The sequence below is a fragment of the Aphelocoma coerulescens genome, chromosome 9, assembly GCF_041296385.1.
Source record: "Aphelocoma coerulescens isolate FSJ_1873_10779 chromosome 9, UR_Acoe_1.0, whole genome shotgun sequence".
NCBI classification, from domain to species: domain Eukaryota; kingdom Metazoa; phylum Chordata; class Aves; order Passeriformes; family Corvidae; genus Aphelocoma; species Aphelocoma coerulescens.
In genome coordinates this window covers 2,829,777-2,849,567 of record NC_091023.1, presented here as the reverse complement: position 1 = coordinate 2,849,567, position 19,791 = coordinate 2,829,777, and the positions used below count along the sequence as shown (strand labels likewise).

The following is a 19,791-nucleotide window of genomic DNA, read 5'->3' as shown; positions in this document are numbered from 1 at the left end:
TTTGGTGGATCTGTCTTGGTCCAGATGTGATGCTCAAGGGAAGTCTGTGCTTCGGGGAGGAAGATTTCAGAGCATTGGTACGAAACAGCTGGAGAGGCAGCAACCACACGGAAAAAATGGTCCTAAAACTGGTGCACAATCCAGCAGGAAAGGGAAAACATCTTCCAAGGGCAGCCTTGTAGACAAGATCATTCCTCCCTGGAAAGAGATGCTGGCATGGAATGAGTCTGGAATGCGGCAGCAGGGGTGATAAAATGAGCAAAAGGCCATGAGAGGTTGAAGGAGAGTTTGTTTAGTCTGGAAAAGGACAGGATAACCTGCTGTGTGCAGAGGGCTGCCTTGAAAAAACAGGACAAACTAGGAAAAAAACGGAATGTTTGGTTGATTGGACAGAGAAGGAGATGCTGCTCCTCAGCTTGAGGTTTTGGGAGGAGGTCAGGCAAACATCTGGGACTACCAAATCCACATTGGTGCCGGCCCGCGGGGGTTCCTGAGTCTCCTCCAAGCTCAGGACAAACAGTCTGGCCCACAACTCTGTTTTGTCCCAAGCCTTTGGTAAACCTGTCTTGGAGCAGGCAGGTTGGGATCCACGAGGTTTCATCACCTTGTTCTGGCGGACTGGTGTTACTGGGACTTGCACTCAGGGCACTGGTTGGGCTCCTGCTGATGAGGCTGGAGCACCTGTGTTGGAATCTCTCTTTGGATCCCACATCCCCAGAGGGTGCCAGGAACAGGAAGAGAAGGGACAGCGGGGGGAGGGAGGATCCTGCCTTGAGCCAGCATGGGTGTGGAGGCTCGAGAAGTTACCCCAGGAGGCTGCAATAACCCAGTGGGAAAAGGAGGAACCCACCTCACCTCTCTGCCCTGCAAGTTTCCCCTGAATCCTTAAGGATATTTTTCACTATTCACCATGCAGAGAATCTCAGCAGACTTCATCCCACCCCTGCACTGTCGGGATTGGGAACAAGGTGGGAACGCAGCTGCTCCTTGCTCCGTGGGGACCCACCTCGGGCTGCAGAGACTGCACAGGGGAGGCAGTACCAAAACAAAGCCCCGAGTAAAGCCTGTCCTAAAAATGAACCCATTTCCTTCACGAAAGGGCTCTGTTTGTTCTCCTTTGTTCTCCCGAGCGTGTGGCAGAGGTGACTCCATGCCCCGATGCAGCAGAGTGGGATTGGGACATGCTGCTGGAGCAGATCCCACCTGCCCCTCACCACTATGAGCAAGGCATGAGGCAGCTCCAGGATGGGCAGATCCCAAATTTCCCTCCTGTGTGGGTTTTGGCTTTTAGAAACCGCCCAGAGAGAGAATGGTGCAGCTAGTAAGGAGGTGAGGGAAGAGCATCAAGGACTGGCATGGAAGCAATCCACCTTGGGAGGTGGGATTATCCCTCAGGAAGAGCAGAGCTGAGAAAATTCACCATTTGGTTGGAAAATGAATCCATGGTTTTCAATTGTTTTGCTCACCCTTTGCTGGGACGAGTGAAAATTTCGGAAGCTTCCAAGCCTGTAACAGTTGGGAATGCCGAGGTGGAGGCACTGGCATGGCTGGATAATTAAATTAGTGTCTGTGTTAATTACACCTGCACTGGGGCCGAGCACGAGCGAGACATTAATGATGGGAATGGTGGACAGGCACCAGTAGCTCCTTCCCAACAGGCTCCAAGTTTTGCTGACTCTCCCAAGGTGACGTCAATGCTATGGATCTCTGGGAACAAAGTGTGGAGCAAAGGACAGCTGCCAGAGATGGGCACTAAGGAGGGTCCAAGCAGGACATTGAAAGGATCAGCTTCTCCCTGCTCCAAAGCAGCTCATGGAATTCCATGAAGGGCAGAGAGCTACCGCACTACCTGTGCAAGGGGTGCCTGGATGGACTGAACTGATGCTGCCCCAATACTGCACAGCTCCCTCGAGCTCCACAATCCCTCTGGGGCCCCTCTAGAAAACCCAGGAGATGCTGCAGGGACAGGAGCATCTCCTATACAGAGACTCAAACTGCCCCAGAGGAAATTGCACCTGCACATGTGGGGAGAGACCAGCAGCACAAACAGCTCCCGGTTTCCTTTTTCCCCTCCATGTGCTTCCAAAGTTTTTATCTGTCCTCTGCTGACGGGAAAGCGGGTCAGGAAAGGGCACAGCCTGTCACATCCAGCCAGCAGATGCTGCTCTGGTAGAGAATTCCTCACTGCCCTGGTGGGATCCATGCCGGGGGTCAGGGTATGCTCCCTGCTCCCATGGGTAATTCCTGCCTCACTGCTGCCCCAGCACCAGGCCAGGCAGCTGTGGGTTCCAGCACACCACAGCAGCCGGTCAGCCGTGCCACAGGGCAACACTACACCCTGGGAGCATCAGAGCCCGGGCTGTTCCTGGACTGAGAGCCCTTGCAATGATTCAGCAGCAGGAAATGCTGGACAACAGGCTCTCCCCACAGCAGAGCTCCAGCAGCTGCTTCCACAAACCCCAGGAGCAGCTTTAATGGGGATTGGGGGGTGCACCTCAGCAAGCTGCCTCTCACGGACAACACCCATTGCCTCTGGCAGCCTTGGTGGAATTTTCACCTGCATCTGAGCCCTACCAGCACCCCTGGTCCTCACAATGACATTGAGGGGCTGGAGCACATCCAGGGAAGGGAACGGAGCTTGGGAAGGGGCTGGAGCACCAGGAGCAGCTGAGGGAGCTGGGAAAGGGGCTCAGCCTGGAACAAAGGAGGCTCAGGGGGGACCTTGTGGCTCTGCACAAGTCCCTGACAGGAGGGGGCAGCCGGGGGGGGGGTCGGGCTCTGCTGCCAGGGAACAGGGACAGGAGGAGAGGGAATGGCCTCAGGCTGGGCCAGGGGAGGCTCAGGTGGGACATCAGGAAGGATTTCTTCATGGACAGGGGGGTCAGGCACTGGAAGGAGCTGCTGAGGGAGGTGGTGGAGTCCCCATCCCTGCAGGGATTTAAAAGCCCTGTGGATGTGGCTCTTGGGGACACAGGTCAGTGGTGGCCGTGGCAGTGCTGGGGAATGCTTGGACTCCATCTTAGAGGGCTTTCCCAAACAAAATGATTCCGTGATGCACCATGGCCTGCAATGCTCACACTGAGCATGGACCTGGCACAGGGATTTGGGACACTCTCAGCACAGGAGCCACGTGACACATTCCAAAAAATGTGTCACCACGAGCAACCAACTCAGCCCTGAATGGGCTGTTACTGCTCAGACAATTAAAAATAATTACTGCCATGGTCCTGTTGTCCACTCTGGACAGTAGAAACAGGGAAGTTTTAACAAACACCTGGATAATTTGTATAAATCCCTGAGACACCTGGTGTGCTGCTGTTGGCCACCTCCTCTCCAGAAAGCTGAAGCCCTGTTCCCTCAGTCCCTTCTCCTTTGCATGACAACACCACTCCTCAAACTTTGTTCCCTACATCCACAGAAATCATCAGTTTTGAGTCTAGAAATTTCCATTATTTCCACAAAACCCCACATTCTCACCACAAACCAATGTGGAAAGCTCCTCCAACACAAGATTAAAAAATAACTGGCTCACGGATCCAAGAGCACAAATTCACTACGTGGTATGACAGATACACCATGAAGCGTTGGCCCAAAAATCTTTCAAATACAAGAGGCAACAGCTGAACACCCAAATGAGGGATTCAGTACTGATTTCACAAGTGAGAAATGGACTTAAGAAGCACCTCAAGTGCAATTTACTTGTGGGACACCCAAAGACTGGTTCTTCTTGGAAGGAATGGACAGCACTTGCCCTGGGATTACCTCAGTGATTTTGTTTTCTTGGCAAAAATAAGTAGGAAAAGAAAAAAAAACAAACTTCTTTTTATTTTATTTTCTCACTTTCGGAAAGCATTTTACACAGGTTTGGATCTTGGGAATAACTTGGAATCAGTAGAAAAAACTAACTCAACAGTTTTTGTCTTTACAATAGAAACCTTTCAGGAGTCAAAATGAAGACTAAAAAAATACATGCAAAACATACTCCTTTCAAAACACAACTGGAAACAAAGCACCAAACTACACAAATATGCAGAATGAAACAGCATTGAACACCACAGAAGTTGTCTTCATAAAAGGTGTAAAAGTCACCTAGTTCACTAGGCACTGTCACTTGGTTAAACAGAAGAGACAATAAAAAAATATTGTCCACAAACTTGCAATTTCAACTCAAAGGCTGTAGCTAGAAATTCCTCTATGTGTCATGCTTTAATAGCGACCTGAAAGACAAAAGCCCAACAGTCAGACTTCGAGGATTGAGAGATTCCTGACTAAACCCACTGCCTATCCTCAGACCTGCACCAAATCTGAGCCTGATGTCCTAGAGGTAACCAAACTCCCAAACTCCTTTTTTAACAGAGTTCTGGAGGAAGAGACAGGATCTCAGACTCAAAACAAGGGCTGTTATCTCACTTGTTTTTTCCAAACTAAGTATTTGCTCTGTCCTCAAGGCTGCCAGTTGTTCAATGAAGCATTGAAGGAGCTGTGGCTCAATAAAATAGCCACACTAAAGTCAATCTTAGTGGACAAAGAAGCTCAAAAGAAGTTCAGGGGATGGGAAACTTACTTTGGAGAGGTGCACTCTGTGATTGGGCCAGGCCCAGTTAAGGCCAGGTTGGATGGGGCTTGGAGCAAGCTGGTCTATGGAAGGTGTCCTTGCCCATGGCACAGGGTGGAATGGGATGAGCTTTAAGGTCCCTCCCAACCCAAACCATTCCCTAAGTCCTTGACTACTTACGAGGTGAGTAGGATCGGGATCTGGACCGGGATCTGTAGCCCCCTCGGCTGTAGTATGGCGATGGTGACCTCCTCCTGTGACAGGGGTGACACAAACAATCCCTTTGTTAAAACCTGCACAGGTGAGTGGCAGCAGCTTTATGGGGCTCCCTCTAACCCCATCCTGCTCTCAGGAATGCACTTGGGAAAGCAAACAAGCATGGAAGACCTGATGAGCATTTCTACCAGGTAACAAAGCAAAGATCTGAATTCTCTTTTTTGTTACCAGGTTTTGTTACCAGTATTATTTTTGACTAATACAAGCTCTTGCACTCACAATCTGCTCTCATGTGAATTTAGTCTGAAGCCAGGAGCATCCCACACAAGCAGGGTAAACCAAATCCACCTTCACTTTTAATCTGAATTATTTGTCCAAGGTGAAGATTTCCTGGACTTGCAGTCAGTGCTACAGCCAGGTACCCCCAAAGCCCTCCAATCCAGGCACTCCCAAGTTTTGTGTTTCCTTGCCTTGTTCCACTGAGTACACACCTGTAAAACTGATCCCTGTCCTGAACAGCTCTCCAGCCTCCTCCGCCACCACCACCTCCTCCTCTGTGAAAACAAAACAAAAGCAGAACGACTTTTAGGCATTTAAAAAATAAACAAAAAGTTCACTGTACAAAAAAACCCCATCATCAGAGTAAGAAAACGATGGGAAGGTAAGACAACATTAGTTCCTACACTGGATGATGCTGAATTACTTCATTTAATATTGATTTTTAAACACTTATCTACTCAAGGAGAATCTTCTGACTTACTTTTTTCAAGTAGCAAAATCAACTTGCTGTCATGAGGAAAAATATTGATTCCAAGGTGGAAGCAGGGAAAACCCTCCCACCCTGACATTTTAACACTTTAGAGTCACATTTAAACAAGAACTGTGATGTAACTTCTTACAGAGAACAGAAACAACATCTTACATTAATATTGACTGGTTGGACTGAATCCTCAGATTCAGATCAGCAAAGCTTTACCAGGAGACTCAATCAAGTTTAAAGTCTTCTGCAGTTGTTTTTGGGGGACTGCTTTTTTAGAGGTTATTCCTTTATTTACAGACACTTTTTCAGGCAAAATTAAGCCTCCCACAGCAACAAGGAGAAACCAAAGTTTTACCAGGACAATTCCCATCTGACACTGCATTTCCCTTAAGGCTTTATTTTCACAGAGGGCTGGGAATGCAAAGGAATTGTTACCAATGGAATTTTTAGGGTGGAGTATGCAATGCTCCACTGCATCTTGAACAATTCCAACTTTTCCTTCCTTAGGGAAGCACTCACAACATACCAACACTTCCCTCTCCCTCAACCAACCAGTGTCTGCAGGAGGGGAAAGTAGCAGACCATGACATTTTTCAAGTAGCCACACATAAGTCATTTGGGGCTCCATGATTATTCACAGAATCCCAGAACGGTTTGGGTTGGAAGGGACCTTAAACACCATCCAGGGGCACCCCTGCCACAGGCAGGGACACCTCCCACTAGAGCAGGTCACTCTCACAGGCTCTCTCCTGACCCAATCACAGCTTCTGGTAACATCCACAAACCCCTTTCAGAATGAAAAGGCACCACTTAAGCACTGAAGACTTGGGCCCATACTGTAACTTTAACACAGAATTCTGCAATTGCAGGAACGTTTGGTAGTGAAGACAGAAAAAAAATCAACTCTTATCTTTGTGTTCAATTTAAGTGTCCCAGAAATTGTGAGGATTTTGCAGGGGACAAGGATTTGCTGGAAAATGCAGGAAACATATTTCGCTATCACCAAAACTAACTGCACCCCCAACCGTGTTTACACACACAACCAACCTGACAAGGGGTGTTAAAAAAGCCTTTTAAAGCAGACGTCCAATACAGAACAGGTCATGCTCCAATCCCCAATTCCTTATTTTTGGCAACATTTGAGGTGCCATAATTATCAGCAGGAAATACTGGGGACTACTGAAATGTCCCACTTTTTGTCTACTACACTGTGCACAAAACATACCAACTCAAATATTCATCTGCACCATTTCAGTACTAAAGGATGAACCAGCCAAAGATTCTAAAATGAGAATACAAAGAACACTTTGTTTTTCAAAACTCAGTGCAGATTCAGAAAACATTTTGGACTAAGACAGGTCACAGGTTAAACCAATCCAACCAATTTGATTTGTACCGAGCAGTCATTTTGGCGAACATTTCACAGGAAGATTCCAGAATGACAGCGAGTGCAAAAATATTCTGGAATAGTTATGTAAGATGAACTTGCACAGGTAGGTGAGAGAGCAGAGTTTAAAAAGCAATCAAATATCCCAAAGATGCTCACCTGTATGACCTGCTGTAATAGTCACGGTCATCGTAGCCTCTGTCATACCCTCTGTCATAGTAATCTCGTCGCCGTGAGCTGCCACTGCAAGGAGTGAAGAGAAATGCATTTGCTAAGATACAAAACATTAACTTTGTCTGCAGTCTGTTAAATTCACACTATTTAAGCTGGGTTATACTATTACTTCCCATCCTCACAGTTGGACGACTGAGCACTCCTGTTTTCCCACCAGTTCAGGTGGGAACAGAAATACTTAAATAATTGCTTTTTAAATGCTTGAACTCTCAGTTATTTTCCTCAACCTCTATAAACCTCAACCTTTTGGTATTACAGGCACATGAGGAATTCCCTTCTGAGACAAGTCTTCATTCACTTTTAACTCTGAAAATGCTTCCCCCTTCAATCAACTTTCTGATTAAGAAAATCAGAAACCTGTTGTCTCAACACAACTTCACCATAACCACCAGTAAGCTTAAAGTCTTGGGAAATGAACTGGGGAATGACTTGGGAAAACAATTTACACACTGGTAACTGGGAGTCAGAAGTGTAGTGCGTGCACACAGTAAACTGCTAATCCCAAATATTAACTGAGCCACACACCAGTGCTTGTTCAGTCATTCTTGAAAACCTGAGCTTGCAAAGGACATGAATATTAGAAGGTACATAGGAAAATTACTTAAAATAATTTATAAATTGTCAAAGTATCTTCTTGGTAACATATGCATTACTATGGGTGCTCATGTGTAGTGTTCTCAGTGTCCAGCACAGCAGCCATAAAGAAGGAAACACAACTTGGGCATTAATGCAAAAGCCCAAGAAACCAGGAAAACCACCCAGAATCAGGTCTCTCAGAGGGGACACAGGAGTTTTTACAGAACAGTAAATCCTATTCTGTACTGGTTTGGGGAGGGGAAAACACAACCAAAACCGCAGATAAAACTTACTAAGTGGGTCTCCCCATATAGATTCCAGGGGTAGGTGTGTGAGGTCTTTTTGTTATGGAAAAGTCTACCCGGATCCTTCTTCCATCCAACTCCATTCCATTGGCACGTTCCTTTGCCTAAGGAGTGATAGAAGAGTATTAGCTGTAGCTATGAACTTAAGCAACAACACGAACTTCTAACCACTGCTTTAAGTGTTAAAATGTCCTAAAATGGCTCAGTTTGGAGACAGGTCTGAGCATCACATCTTACAGCAAATGTAATTTGTAAGATACTATATGCCAGCTGGACTTAAGTGCCAGTAACCACAGAAAAATGTGACTTCTGTGGCACTAAAATCCTGGAAGGAACATCACTGAGCAATTTTCCCAGCACCTCTGACATGATTAAGAGCAACCTTTGAATATGCTGATGCAGGGAGATGTAACTACTCCACCATAGAACATAAAGCATTTACAAGTTATAAGAACACCACTAAGGTATTCAAATACATCCTTCAAACTACCATAACCTTGAATATAATATCAGAGTCATAAATAAAAAGTAAAAAACCCAGAACAGTTGTGTTTTGGGGTTTTGTCTGCCAAGTAGCAGGACCTACACCCCAAGCTCCAACCCAATGGGGAAGCCTTCATGCCAGATGTGAAAAAGACTGGAGACTTTCAGGAGTGAAGTTTATGCAGAATCTAAGCCTTGTTCCAGCCCATAAAGGGCAGCTCTACAAGGACTGGCGTGAGTGTAGGATTCTCTGCTGGGTGACTACACAATTCCCCATTCATTCTGCAGCACTTGTAAGCCCAAATTCCATGATTATGAGATTCCAAGTATTTTTCAGGCTGTGAGTTTCCCCTGGCCATACCCTGTGACAAAACACACACCCCAGGATCTCAGAGCCCAGCAAACATGGCACACACTGTGCACCCCAACCTACTTCCTTGGCATCCTCGACGTTCTCGAAGTAGACGAAGGCGAACCCTCGGGAACGCCGCGACTGCTGATCGTACACGATGGAAACGTCGGCAATGGGCCCATACTTGGAGAAAACCTCTCGCAGGTCTCGTTCTGTAGTGTACAGGCTCAGCCCAAACACTCCTAGACAACAGTTTGGGTCAGGATTTGCCTAAAGGAAGGGACACAGACAGACGTTAGAATGAAATTGGGTTTATTTGCAGTGCAAGGTATTTCTCAAGTTGTGACTGTCAGCGCTTCGAGATGAACAACAACAAAGGTGGGGCTGAGATTTGGGTCACGCACTAATAAATAGTAAGAAATTCAACCTACAGAACATAAGCCTTTCACAAAACCCCTTTGTGTTTCTCACAAAACAGAGACTGATTCCAGGGTGCATCCAGGACCATGACTCATCCCTCACACACGTACCCTGTTTCCAATGTGACGTCTCCGAGTAGACATGGGGGAATGGCTGTGACTGTGCCGCCGCCTGTAGTCCCGACTGTACGACCTACTTCTGGATCTCCTGTGGGAGCGGGAACGGGAGCGGGACCTGGTGTAGTGTCTGCGGGAACTCCTCCTCGATCTAGACCTGAGCAAAAGAGGAGAAAGTACAGCGCTGGGCTTGTTTGGCTGTTTAACATTTCAAAAATCCATCAGATAAGTCACAAAAAGCTCAAGTAATTGTTTTCCAAAATCCTGCAGTACCACATACCTCAGCTACAATCCATTTACTCACTACTCTCAAGGACTGCGTGCTGAATCTTTACTATCAGATTACTGCAGATGCTCTCAGGGCATTCCTGCTGCAGCCCAGGAACTTCCACTTGATCACAGTGAGCTCTTCCTTCAACAAAGCTACCTTGGTGTCACACACTAGTGCTTAGAATATTCACAGTGTTTAGGTAAAACCAAGTGGGGGGGCTTTCTTTTCACTTGTATCAGACAAGGGGAACAGTAAATATGCCTTAACACAAAGCATGCACCACTGAGGGGGGCACTCTCTTAGCGCTGCTTTGGGTGACACTGAAAAGCAAATGCACTCTTTAAAGTCTGGCAAACGCCCCCAAAACAGAGCTGAACACAATCTGAAGAAATCAAGCCTGAGCTGGCTCATTTACCTGCTGGTATTTCAGCAGTTATTTACCACTGCTTGTTCATGAATATTTACATGTTCACACTCTTAAGTGCATTTGTGCAAAGGTGCAACTGCTCACTAATCCTTTTTCCCCCCAAATTTTTTCTTACATCATGAGCTCTGTGGACATGAGGGTCTGAAACTCTTCAATTCCTTCTCCCAAAGCCTCAGGCTTCCCATGACAGCCAATCCTAGAGGAGAAGCTGGGCACTGGCATGGGGCTACACTTGACCTTGGTCTGCACTGAATAACCTGCATTTCACACCACTCCAAAGAAAAACCCCTGCAAGGCTAAGAAGAGCAATAAACAGGGTAACAGTCAATGGATCTGAGTCAGAAATTGCTGATTTTCAGGCTCTGGTGTCTTAAATGTCCCTTTCCTCTAATTCCACAGCAGCACCACCACACTGGCATGAAGGAAGCTGTGAACCTTAACTGCTTTTACTCCTGAGCATTTAACAGCTTCTTCCAGGATTTCTCACCAAGTGTTACCAGACAGCCAAACTGTACAGCCTACCTCCTCAAAAAACACCTTCAACCTCATCAGGAGTGAGCCAGAGCAGCTCAACTTAAAATGCATATTCATGTCCAGGAGAAATTAATTCAGCATGTCCCATTACAGCACTTCTTACTATGTATTTATAAAGAAAACACTATTTTTGGCAACAACAACAAAAAAAAGATAACTTCCCTGAAGCTGGGAAAGCAGTAAAAAAGGACAGAAATTATAATATCAATAAAAAAAGAAGCTCTACACATGCACACAGCCACATTTCAGCCACTGATACAGGAAAAAAAATAATTACAGCAAACAGAACTGATATTTCAGGTACCAGAATCGTATCAGCCAAAGACAGGAGCTACAGACTTCAGTAAAAGTAGATTTTAAAATCAAGTATATCCACACCCCAACTGATAAAAACACCAGGACACAGGTTGGTTCCCAAATCAAAGTTTAATTTATAAAGCTGGTAACTCAAAAATACATTTGCAACAGAAACTACCAAGAAATATAGAAGTTATCACAGGGTTATTTCTCTGGGGAAAGCCAGAGTTAAATGATCTGCCCATGACCACATCCCGATGTGTGACAGCACTGAACAGAGATTAAAGTGTTTCTAAATATGTGCCTTGACACAATTCTGTCCAAATCTAATAATCAACACTAACTCTGGGATGTAATTCCATTATTTCCAGCCATAGGCATCTTCAAGACAGCTGTTAAATGCTCAGGAAGTCGTGGTAGTTATGAACTTCTACTTTTTAGTCATCTAAAAGTAGAAAGTCAGTTGCCAGGGTACTATTTAAAGATTGTTTATTGCAAAAATAAGATTTGCCAGGTCTCTCATAAATTCCACATACTGTATTTGCTTCTTCAGAATTGTACACAATCTGTGACTGCATTTTTACTCAGTATAGTGGTTATTCTGTGAATGGGAAACATGGTGCTTTAAAGAGTATGGAATCCCTGGAGTCATATGGATTAAGGGGCAGAAGGATATGCTGGGAGGGTGTCCTGACTGTTGTTTCAATATTAAAAGGTTCCCCAGAGGTGGTTTGCAGCCTCCTTCCCCCAAGGTTTTCAAACCCCAACTGGATAAAGCCCTGACAGCAAGGTCTGAGCCCAGAGCTGAGTGCCCTGAGCAGGATCTGGGACTGGACCTTTCCTGAGCTGCTCCACCATCTCTGGCTGCTGGCACTTGCACAGGTCACTCCATTTCCACACTGATGGTGCTACTCTAACAAGTATTTACTCATTTGACACGTTTCTTCTTACACCACAGGGACTGCCAGGTGCACGATACGACACTTGTGACTGTGCCTGAATTAAACAAAAACCCCCATTCTCCTGCTGTCAAAGCTTCCCAACTACCTTCCCTTCCACAAAAGCCTTTCACTTGGATTTTGCAAGATTTAACACACTATTTGAAAAGTGTTTTTGATTGCTAACAGCACAGTATCTTCCTCCAGCCTGCCTCCCAGGCTTTGGCAATTCATTGCTTGTTCACATCAAAAGTGTGTTGTGAACAGCTCACCTGGAAACCCCACTGCTGAAATTTTACTTTTTTCAGCCTGAATGCCTACAAATGAGTAAAGAAATGATCAAAACATTAATTTCTGTGGTCAGGAGTCAACTATCTACTCTTTTTAGAGGAGTTCTGACCCTGCACACAGCTTGATTGGCAAGTGAGTATCAGGAGAGGTAATACAGTGCAAAAGGCATGTGGAGGTTTGTGCTGCCACATAAATACAATAAGCAAGTTCTCCACAACTTTTCTGGAGAGCTTGCAGAGCAGTCTAATATTCAAAGCTTCCCACCCTGTTAATTTTCAATTTAAATCAACATATTTAAAATGTCAGACTGAAATTCACATTAATCTCTACTGCTTCTTTCCACTACTCCAGGAACATCACTGCTTCCAGTGAGGAAACATAATACACAAATGTGACTTAAAATGGGAAATGTGCTGATGCACCAAACTCTGTTAATGCACAGCAAAACGAAGCCCTAGAGTTCCTAGTACTCCATGCTCAGAGACAAGTCAACATTCCAAGAGATAAAAAGGCAGGCACTTCCTAAGTGTATCAGCAAGGATACAAGCCTACATAGCTGACTTAACTGTTGGAAGAAGCAGCAAAATTACTTAAATTTATATAATTTGGCTTTCCCAATCCTGAAACCACACACGCCCCTTTGTATTCCACGTCCACAGAAGATCCACTAACTGTGGAAACAGAACTGGCTAAGCTGGGCTACCTCTGACAATCATCTGACTTGTGAGGAGGAGGAAGAGGTAAAAGAAGCAAACTCACCTGGATTCAGACCTGGATCTAGATTTTGACCTGGAGCGCCTGGAATCCTCCTTAGAGCGAGATCTTGCAGGGGTGTGCCTCCCCGACTTGCCAGACCCATGAGCACTTCCGCTTCTGGAAGCAGAACGGGATTCCTGCACGCAGATATTGAAAGCCTAATTTGTACACAATTCCTTGTTCACCTAGGGGCTGTAAACAAGCTCCAGTGAAATAAATGGTAAATATTCATAGCTATGTGTCCGGGCAGTCGGCATTAGCACTGCCTAGATTTTTAAGGAGTTTTTTTTTTTTTTTTTCCCTGGTAGACACTTCTTTACCCTGCATGTACTTTTGCTATTAAACAGATAATGCATGCATGTTTAGCAAAATATACAGGGACACATAAACAGACTAGTAATTACTTAGCGTAGTGCTTTCAGATTCCAGATTACTTCTTATCTTAACTTCATTTTTATTCCTTTTCTTCATTCTTCCGTTTCAAATTCTGACTTCTTTCATCTTCCCCACTTCACACAAATTGCTCAATATTCTACAAGTGGGACTTCTGGTCTGATAATTAGCATGCATTCACTTTCTTTTTTTTCAAATTTCAGCTTCACTTATTCCTGAGCTTCAAATAATTCTCATTTATAAAACTTGTCAAATGGCGACTTCCGCATTTTCCTTCTTCAACATTAACCTTAATAGAAAAAGAACAGGATGAAGAATATTTAAGAACTCCAGGATAAAATCTAGTGCCAAAACTGAAACTAGAAAAAAAAAAGTGTTGTGGACTTTTACTATAAATGCAGTTCAAGAATTGAATCTACCAAAGCCCTACAATTTTATCAACAGGTTCAGTCAACTCAGTTTAACTTAGCCCTAAGTAGCTGAATTTGCTATTTATGCCTGTATTTAATAGCAAGTGCAACTGGATCAACTGAGTACCTACTAAGGAATTGCAGCATCAGGAAACTCAAAATAATTTGCACTATCAGCCACACACTGAGACAAAATCAACAAGGAGTGACTCCAGTGAGGTCCTGCTGCGGTCACTGATGGATGTGCTTTGGAATGCAGAAAGCACAGCGTGGTTGGTCCTTCCACGAACTACAATTATCTGAATTTTGGGCCCCTCCTGCAGTTTGGCAGCCCTGGTGTGAAGGTTTAGCACACACCCCCAGCTGCCTGCACAAGCGGGATTACATGTGCAGGCTTCGTGCTTCTACAGAAATCTGAATTTCCCACCGACCAGAACTGCACTTGTGGGCCCCACACTCCAAACTACTCCCCACCTGCTCTGTTAATTACTGGCAATCTTCTCTGGCAGTGACATGACCTAATTAGCAGTTTCAACTTATGTATTTTTATTTTTAAGTCAGTAATAATGCTTGGCTTTAGTCATATACCTTAAAACACCTGAACACATTAGAAAGTATTCTTCACTTCAAGATATTAAGAGAAAATTTTAAATTCAGCAGAATTATCCTTCTTTCTAAAAACAATCCTAAATTTAATGTAAATTCTGATGAAGAAAGCTCACTAATGACACTGGGTACCAGATTTCTCTCAAAAATCCCTTGTTTTATCTTTGTAACATCTCTGAACACCAACTTAATGGGAATCCACTAAGCATTCAGAAATTAATTTGCTAACCCGAAATTTAATCATGCTTCAACCACATCCATTCAACTTCAACTGAATTTTACCTGTTTACAATTCCCTACCATACAGGGGAAGGGAACATGACTTACAGGATAAAGCAGGTTTGCAATTCATTCCAAGAGCAACAGAAATAGCACAAAGTTGATCAAGGCCATACTCTTCACACAAATGTTTAAGGTCTTGTTCTAAATTACAGCTCCCCCATGTACTAACACTGCAAAGGGCAGGGGGAATATTAAGGAGCAATTTAAGTTATAATTAACTAATTTAACCTAAACCCATTACTACCTTCCAAAGGAAACACTCCACAGACATGAGTTCTGAGTTAATATATTAATTTTGCCATAAGAAGTCTTAGCTCTTTAACAAAGTTAGGCAAAGCAAGATTGAAGAAGGACTAAAACCCAAACTAAGGCTGTTCTTCACTTGAGGAAATATACTTCAATTCACAAAAGATAATCTGGGCTAAACAGAAGGAGCTGTGTCCAAATACAGGTGGTCTGAGACCAGAAAGAAAAGCAGAAATGCAGGATTGGAGGGAAGCAGCTGGGAGGATTTTGCCCACAAATAGACCCCAAACCCTTTTCAGAGCTTTTAGAAGTCAAAAAGCTTTGAAGAAATGAGGAGAGAACAGGTAAGTCTTCATATATTTGGTACACTTTTCAGGCAATCTTTGCTGTATTATGTTAAGGTTGATGTGGAATCTGGACACTTGAGGAACTGAGCAGAAATTTGGGAAGAGAAAGTCCTTAAGACAATTATCTACCTAAATCAAAACAATTAAACAGCTGGCCTATTTTCATTCAACTCCTCTGCACTTCACATTTCCCAGTCTTTAAACATCCACATTCTTTTCCAGATCATCCTTCAATCCACCAAACTTTACAGGATTATGGCACTTCTTTATTCCAACCTTAGAGCAATTCAGTGCACCTCACCTGCTCTGGGTATCACCAGGACTGGTAATAACCCCCCAAAATTAACAAGCTGCCCCTTTTCCATCTCAAGCCCCAGGAAATCCTCCCTATCCAAAGTTCCAAGAACCAGGGGCCTGTAGCACTGCAAATTTAATTTGCACCCTTGAGGGTTCACACCAGTCACTCCCACAGCTCATTTCTCCCATCTGTTTCGTTGTTCTTTACATTTTCTTTTCCTACTCTTTGCCCTTTCACTCTGTAAATTTTAAGTTATTTAAAAATGCCAAAGTGTGCTCCTGGCATGACATGGGGAAGGGGTAAGAAACAACCTTCTTTACCCTGCCTATGTTCCAGCACTGCTGGTCAGCAGATCCAGACAGGTATTCACTAAACAATAACCATTTTTCCCCCCTAACATTAAGTTTGTCTAATGTGAATTTAACCCCCATCCCCAGATCCCTTGGTCTTTAACAACAGTTCTTCCCCTTCATTGGGTGCTTCTGGAATTCACGTGGAAGCCCTGAAGTCCAGGCTTGTGGATTCCAAATGGTTCTTTCCAGACCTTGAGCACGTTCAGACAAAGTGTAATACTGCAGGGATGTTTTTAACAGCTCTAAGCACATTCACAAAGAGTGCTACAGCCATGTACTCTGAGCAGGGAATGTCCCAAAGCAGGATTATTTGGGGGGCAGTAGGTAGGAAGGGTTTCCATGGACAGAAGCAGCTGAAAAGCAGGTGATGGCCACAGTTCTTTGCACTTCTGAGATCCAAACGTTTTTCCTCACAGGAATGGAAGTTACAAATTTCAGCCAGTAATGTAAGATACAGAGAAATAAAAGCATTAAGGTTTTATAATCATAAATTCCTATAAAGTTCTGTACTTCCACTTGTTTTCCTAAGGAAAGGTGCAGCCTCACATGACATTATCAGATCTGCAGCCCCTTTATTCAAGGTGTCACTGTGCTGACTCCACATTCCCCAACCTCTCCATTCGGGAACAGGTGCCTCTCATTCCCTGAGGGACACGAGATCACTGCTGGGGGAGCTGGGGATTCACTCTGAGGGAGAGCAGAACCATCCCTTTCTACAGGTTCCCAAACTCCACACAGAAAGAACACAGTGTGTTCTGAAAAATCAGGCCACAGCTTCCTCCCACCACCTCTGCCACTGACCCTGTGGGCTCCTCCAGTGCCCCAAGATGGCAGGAAATTAATCCATCAGCAAAATCCAAATTATTTTCTGACAGGTTTGGGCACAGCTCCCCAAGAAGCCCCATCAAGTGCCAGCTGGTGAGGGAGGAACACAGGGAATGGTCCATCCCTTTGGTGGCACTGAGTGATCAGCTCATCTCTAATCTCAAACTGCTTCCTCAGACCTCCTTCTCCCACAATTTAGTAACAAAAATCACTGCTTTTTGAAAATACAGGTATAAAATACCTTGTAAGCAATCTGTAAATTGAGCATATATACATTAAAAAAAATAAAACAAACAAAACCCCCCACCCTGACTCAGGTACTGAACAGCTTCTGACCACATACCAAGCCACTGCTGTCATAATTAACTAATTCACAGGGTAGGATTCATTAATTTGGCCTTTAACTAGTCTTTTTCCAACCCCTCCATGCCTGAATCCCATGTGCTTCAGTGAGAACAATTTCAATGAAAACAAAATTAAGTTGGAAAACCATGGCATTGCAGTGTAACAATAGTGTCTTAACTATATTCCAGTGTTTAATTATTAGAAGCATTTCATAATTTATAGTTTCTTCAGTCAAAAAGTTTCTAGAGTTCATTCCATTACGGAGCATAAAGTTGGAAAAGAGAATTCAAGTGGGGAATTTTTTTATCTTCTTATGCCCCCCTCCCATTTTAAAAATGCCATAAGCCAGTGTAAATTTGTGCTGCTGCTTAAACACGTCCCATTCCTGGTGAAAGCACCTGGAATTTCTTCTTCATCCCACAAACTGCCATGAGGACTCAGTCAAGTCAAGCCTGCAAACCAATGCAGCTGGAAATGGGAGTACAACAAGATCCAGCTGATTGAATTCCCAGATCTGACCGACAGAACAAACACTACTAAGGGAGAGAACAGGAACACGTTTTCAGGAGCACTATTCCTGTTGGCAGCCTGCACTTGGGACAGTTTAACACAGTTGTAGTCATACTCCAGATTATTTATCCAAACACTCTACTCTGCAGAGATTCCATCTTGGAAAAGCAGAAAAGCCATTGACTCTGTAAAACATAAGCCTTAAGTAAGCAAAAAACCCCTCATAAATAACACTGGCAAGAGCAGAAAGAAAACCAATCCCTGCTCCAGTCTGGAATAGCAGGTGTGTAGCTCTATCATTTCAGCTTTACAATCAAGTCTATTTCAAACTTACCTATTTAAAAGTCACAAAAGTTCAGACATAACTCATTTTAGGCACTGGCAAAGACTGCCTATAAATGCTTTAACACATTTTTTAAATTAAAAAAATAAAAAAGGAGCAGACAACAATTTCTGCCCCAATACCCTGCACAATTATGTTCCACGCAAAAAGACTTTGCTACAAAAGCTTTATTATTTCCACTCTTTCTGACTGAAAACACAACGCAGGTAATTCTGGCAAACTTTATTAAGACTAAATTGGCTTCCAGTCCGACTTGCACAACAATTAAAGCAACTTAAAAAAAAACTAACACACAAAAAAAATCCACCTTGAGCAAAAAATAGCCCCTCACTAAAAACACGCCAGAGTGAATGAAGGTATCAATGAAAAGGTAACACTGGCGCTGGCACGAGTCTATTCCTTAATCCCTGTCTTTCACCATTCATTCCCATTTTTAGCCCCCTGGAGACCAAATTTTTCTAAACTCACCTACCTCGAAGTAGAAACACCAATTACTACGGCCTTTTATAGTGGATTAATAAGATAAAAGCGTATTCTAAGAAAGACCCTGCTCAGAATCACTACGTTCTCTTATTTCTTGCCCCCTCCAGTTTAAAACTTAGGAATTTATCACCTCCACAGCTCCCTCCGATGCTGCTGCAAGATATTTGAATTATGCTGAAAAAACCCCCCAAAACACAGTACTGACCCTAATTAAAGGCATCAAAGGCAAACAAGGTTGATCCACTAAATAAAAAAGCAACTACACATGTGCATCACAAACGTGAAGCTTAGCAAGTCATCTATTCCGGCATTAACAAAATGCCCATCCGGACAGTGAGATCTTGCCGAAACTACGGGTCTTGAGAGGTATCTGCTGCAGGTTTCACAAAGCGAAGGGCTTGCCTCCAACTATCAAGTTTAAATTAGAGGAGAGCCCGAGCCACCCGGACGCCAGGCCCGAGGAGCAGCTATTGTTACAGGCGAGAGGCAGTGAACACCAGTCTAAATTAGAGAACAACTCAAGAGTGGATTGCAAGGCGGCTCTGGAGAGAGGATAATAACAGGATTCCCCTTCCGCAGGGGTGGGATGAAGGACGAGGGGCCCCTGAGGGCTCGGGGCCGCCATTTTGTCCCTCCCGGGCGCGCGCGGTCCCGGCCCAAGATGGCGCCGGGCACCTCACGCGGGGAGCGGCCCCTCCGCCATTGCCCCCGCCGCGCCGCCTCACCCTCCTCTCCGCTCCCGCGGAGGCTCCGCCACCCGCGAAAGGGGACATAAGGGTACACAGGGGGAACACGGGGGGGGACACGGGGGAACGCGGGGGCGCCGGCGCCACCCGAAGGAGATGGGGGTGTGTGAAGAGGGGAGGGAAAGGGGCCCGGCCGCGCAGCGCGCTGGGGCTCCGTGTATTACCCGCTCGCCGTAGTTTTGCTCCCCGCTGTCGCTCATCGTCCCGTCCCACCGTTCCCGCCGCCGCCGCCCGAACCGGACACGACCGTCCCCGGCGACAGCGCCGTCCGCGCGGGAAGTGACGAGACCGCGGGGCCGCGCGCGCGCGCTCGGCAGGACACGCCCCCAGCGGGACGCCCTGAGGCGAAGGCCACGCCCACGCCCACCGCCGCGCCCACAGGACCCCGCCCCTGGAAAAAGGGCCACGCCCCCCGCCCCGAGCTGCGGCTGCCTGTGAGGAGAGACCACGCCCCCGGTGAGGCCGCGCCCCCGGTGAGGCCGCGCCCCCTCAGCCACTACCGCCCTGGGCACGGCGGCCGCGCCCCCAGCGGAGGCCACGCCCCCGAGCGGCACCCGCGAGGCGGAGCCCACGAGGCCCCGCCCCCACGAGGCCCCGCCCCCGTTAAGCCCCGCCCCTCCGCCCCTCAGGTGAGGCCCCGCCCCCTCCGCCCCTCAGGTGAGGTTGTCGCCCTCGGCCTCCGCAGG

The 19,791-nt window shown here is 45.6% G+C and overlaps 1 protein-coding gene across 2 annotated transcripts; it reads right to left on the bottom strand.

Moving 5' to 3' along the window:
• Positions 1-3,812: 3,812 nt before the first annotated feature.
• TRA2B (transformer 2 beta homolog) lies at positions 3,813-19,404 on the bottom strand. Of its 2 annotated transcripts, XM_069025092.1 has the most exons (9): positions 19,270-19,403; positions 12,922-13,055; positions 9,399-9,561; positions 8,950-9,138; positions 8,022-8,137; positions 7,078-7,161; positions 5,263-5,325; positions 4,736-4,809; positions 3,813-4,217 (listed from the first exon to the last, which is right to left on the bottom strand). In XM_069025092.1, exons 1-9 carry the CDS (start codon positions 19,303-19,305, stop codon positions 4,207-4,209), a joined length of 870 nt encoding a protein of 289 aa, XP_068881193.1. In that variant the 5' UTR covers positions 19,306-19,403; the 3' UTR covers positions 3,813-4,206. The 2 variants fall into 2 exon arrangements, with proteins under 2 accessions (XP_068881193.1, XP_068881192.1); XM_069025091.1 differs by lacking the exon at positions 3,813-4,217 and having other exon boundaries at positions 4,728-4,809; positions 19,270-19,404.
• Between the last annotated feature and the right edge of the window lie 387 nt (positions 19,405-19,791).

Bases quoted from the DNA above. Each gene is read 5' to 3' on its own strand.
- TRA2B (XM_069025092.1), bottom strand. From the start codon at position 19,305: ATGAGCGACAGCGGGGAGCAAAACTACGGCGAGCGG. The intron at 9,139-9,398 runs GTACGTGTGTGA...CCCTTCCTTTAG, and splicing joins GACGTCACATTGGAAACAGG to GCAAATCCTGACCCAAACTG. The intron at 5,326-7,077 runs GTGAGCATCTTT...TTGTTTTCACAG, and splicing joins TATTACAGCAGGTCATACAG to AGGAGGAGGTGGTGGTGGCG.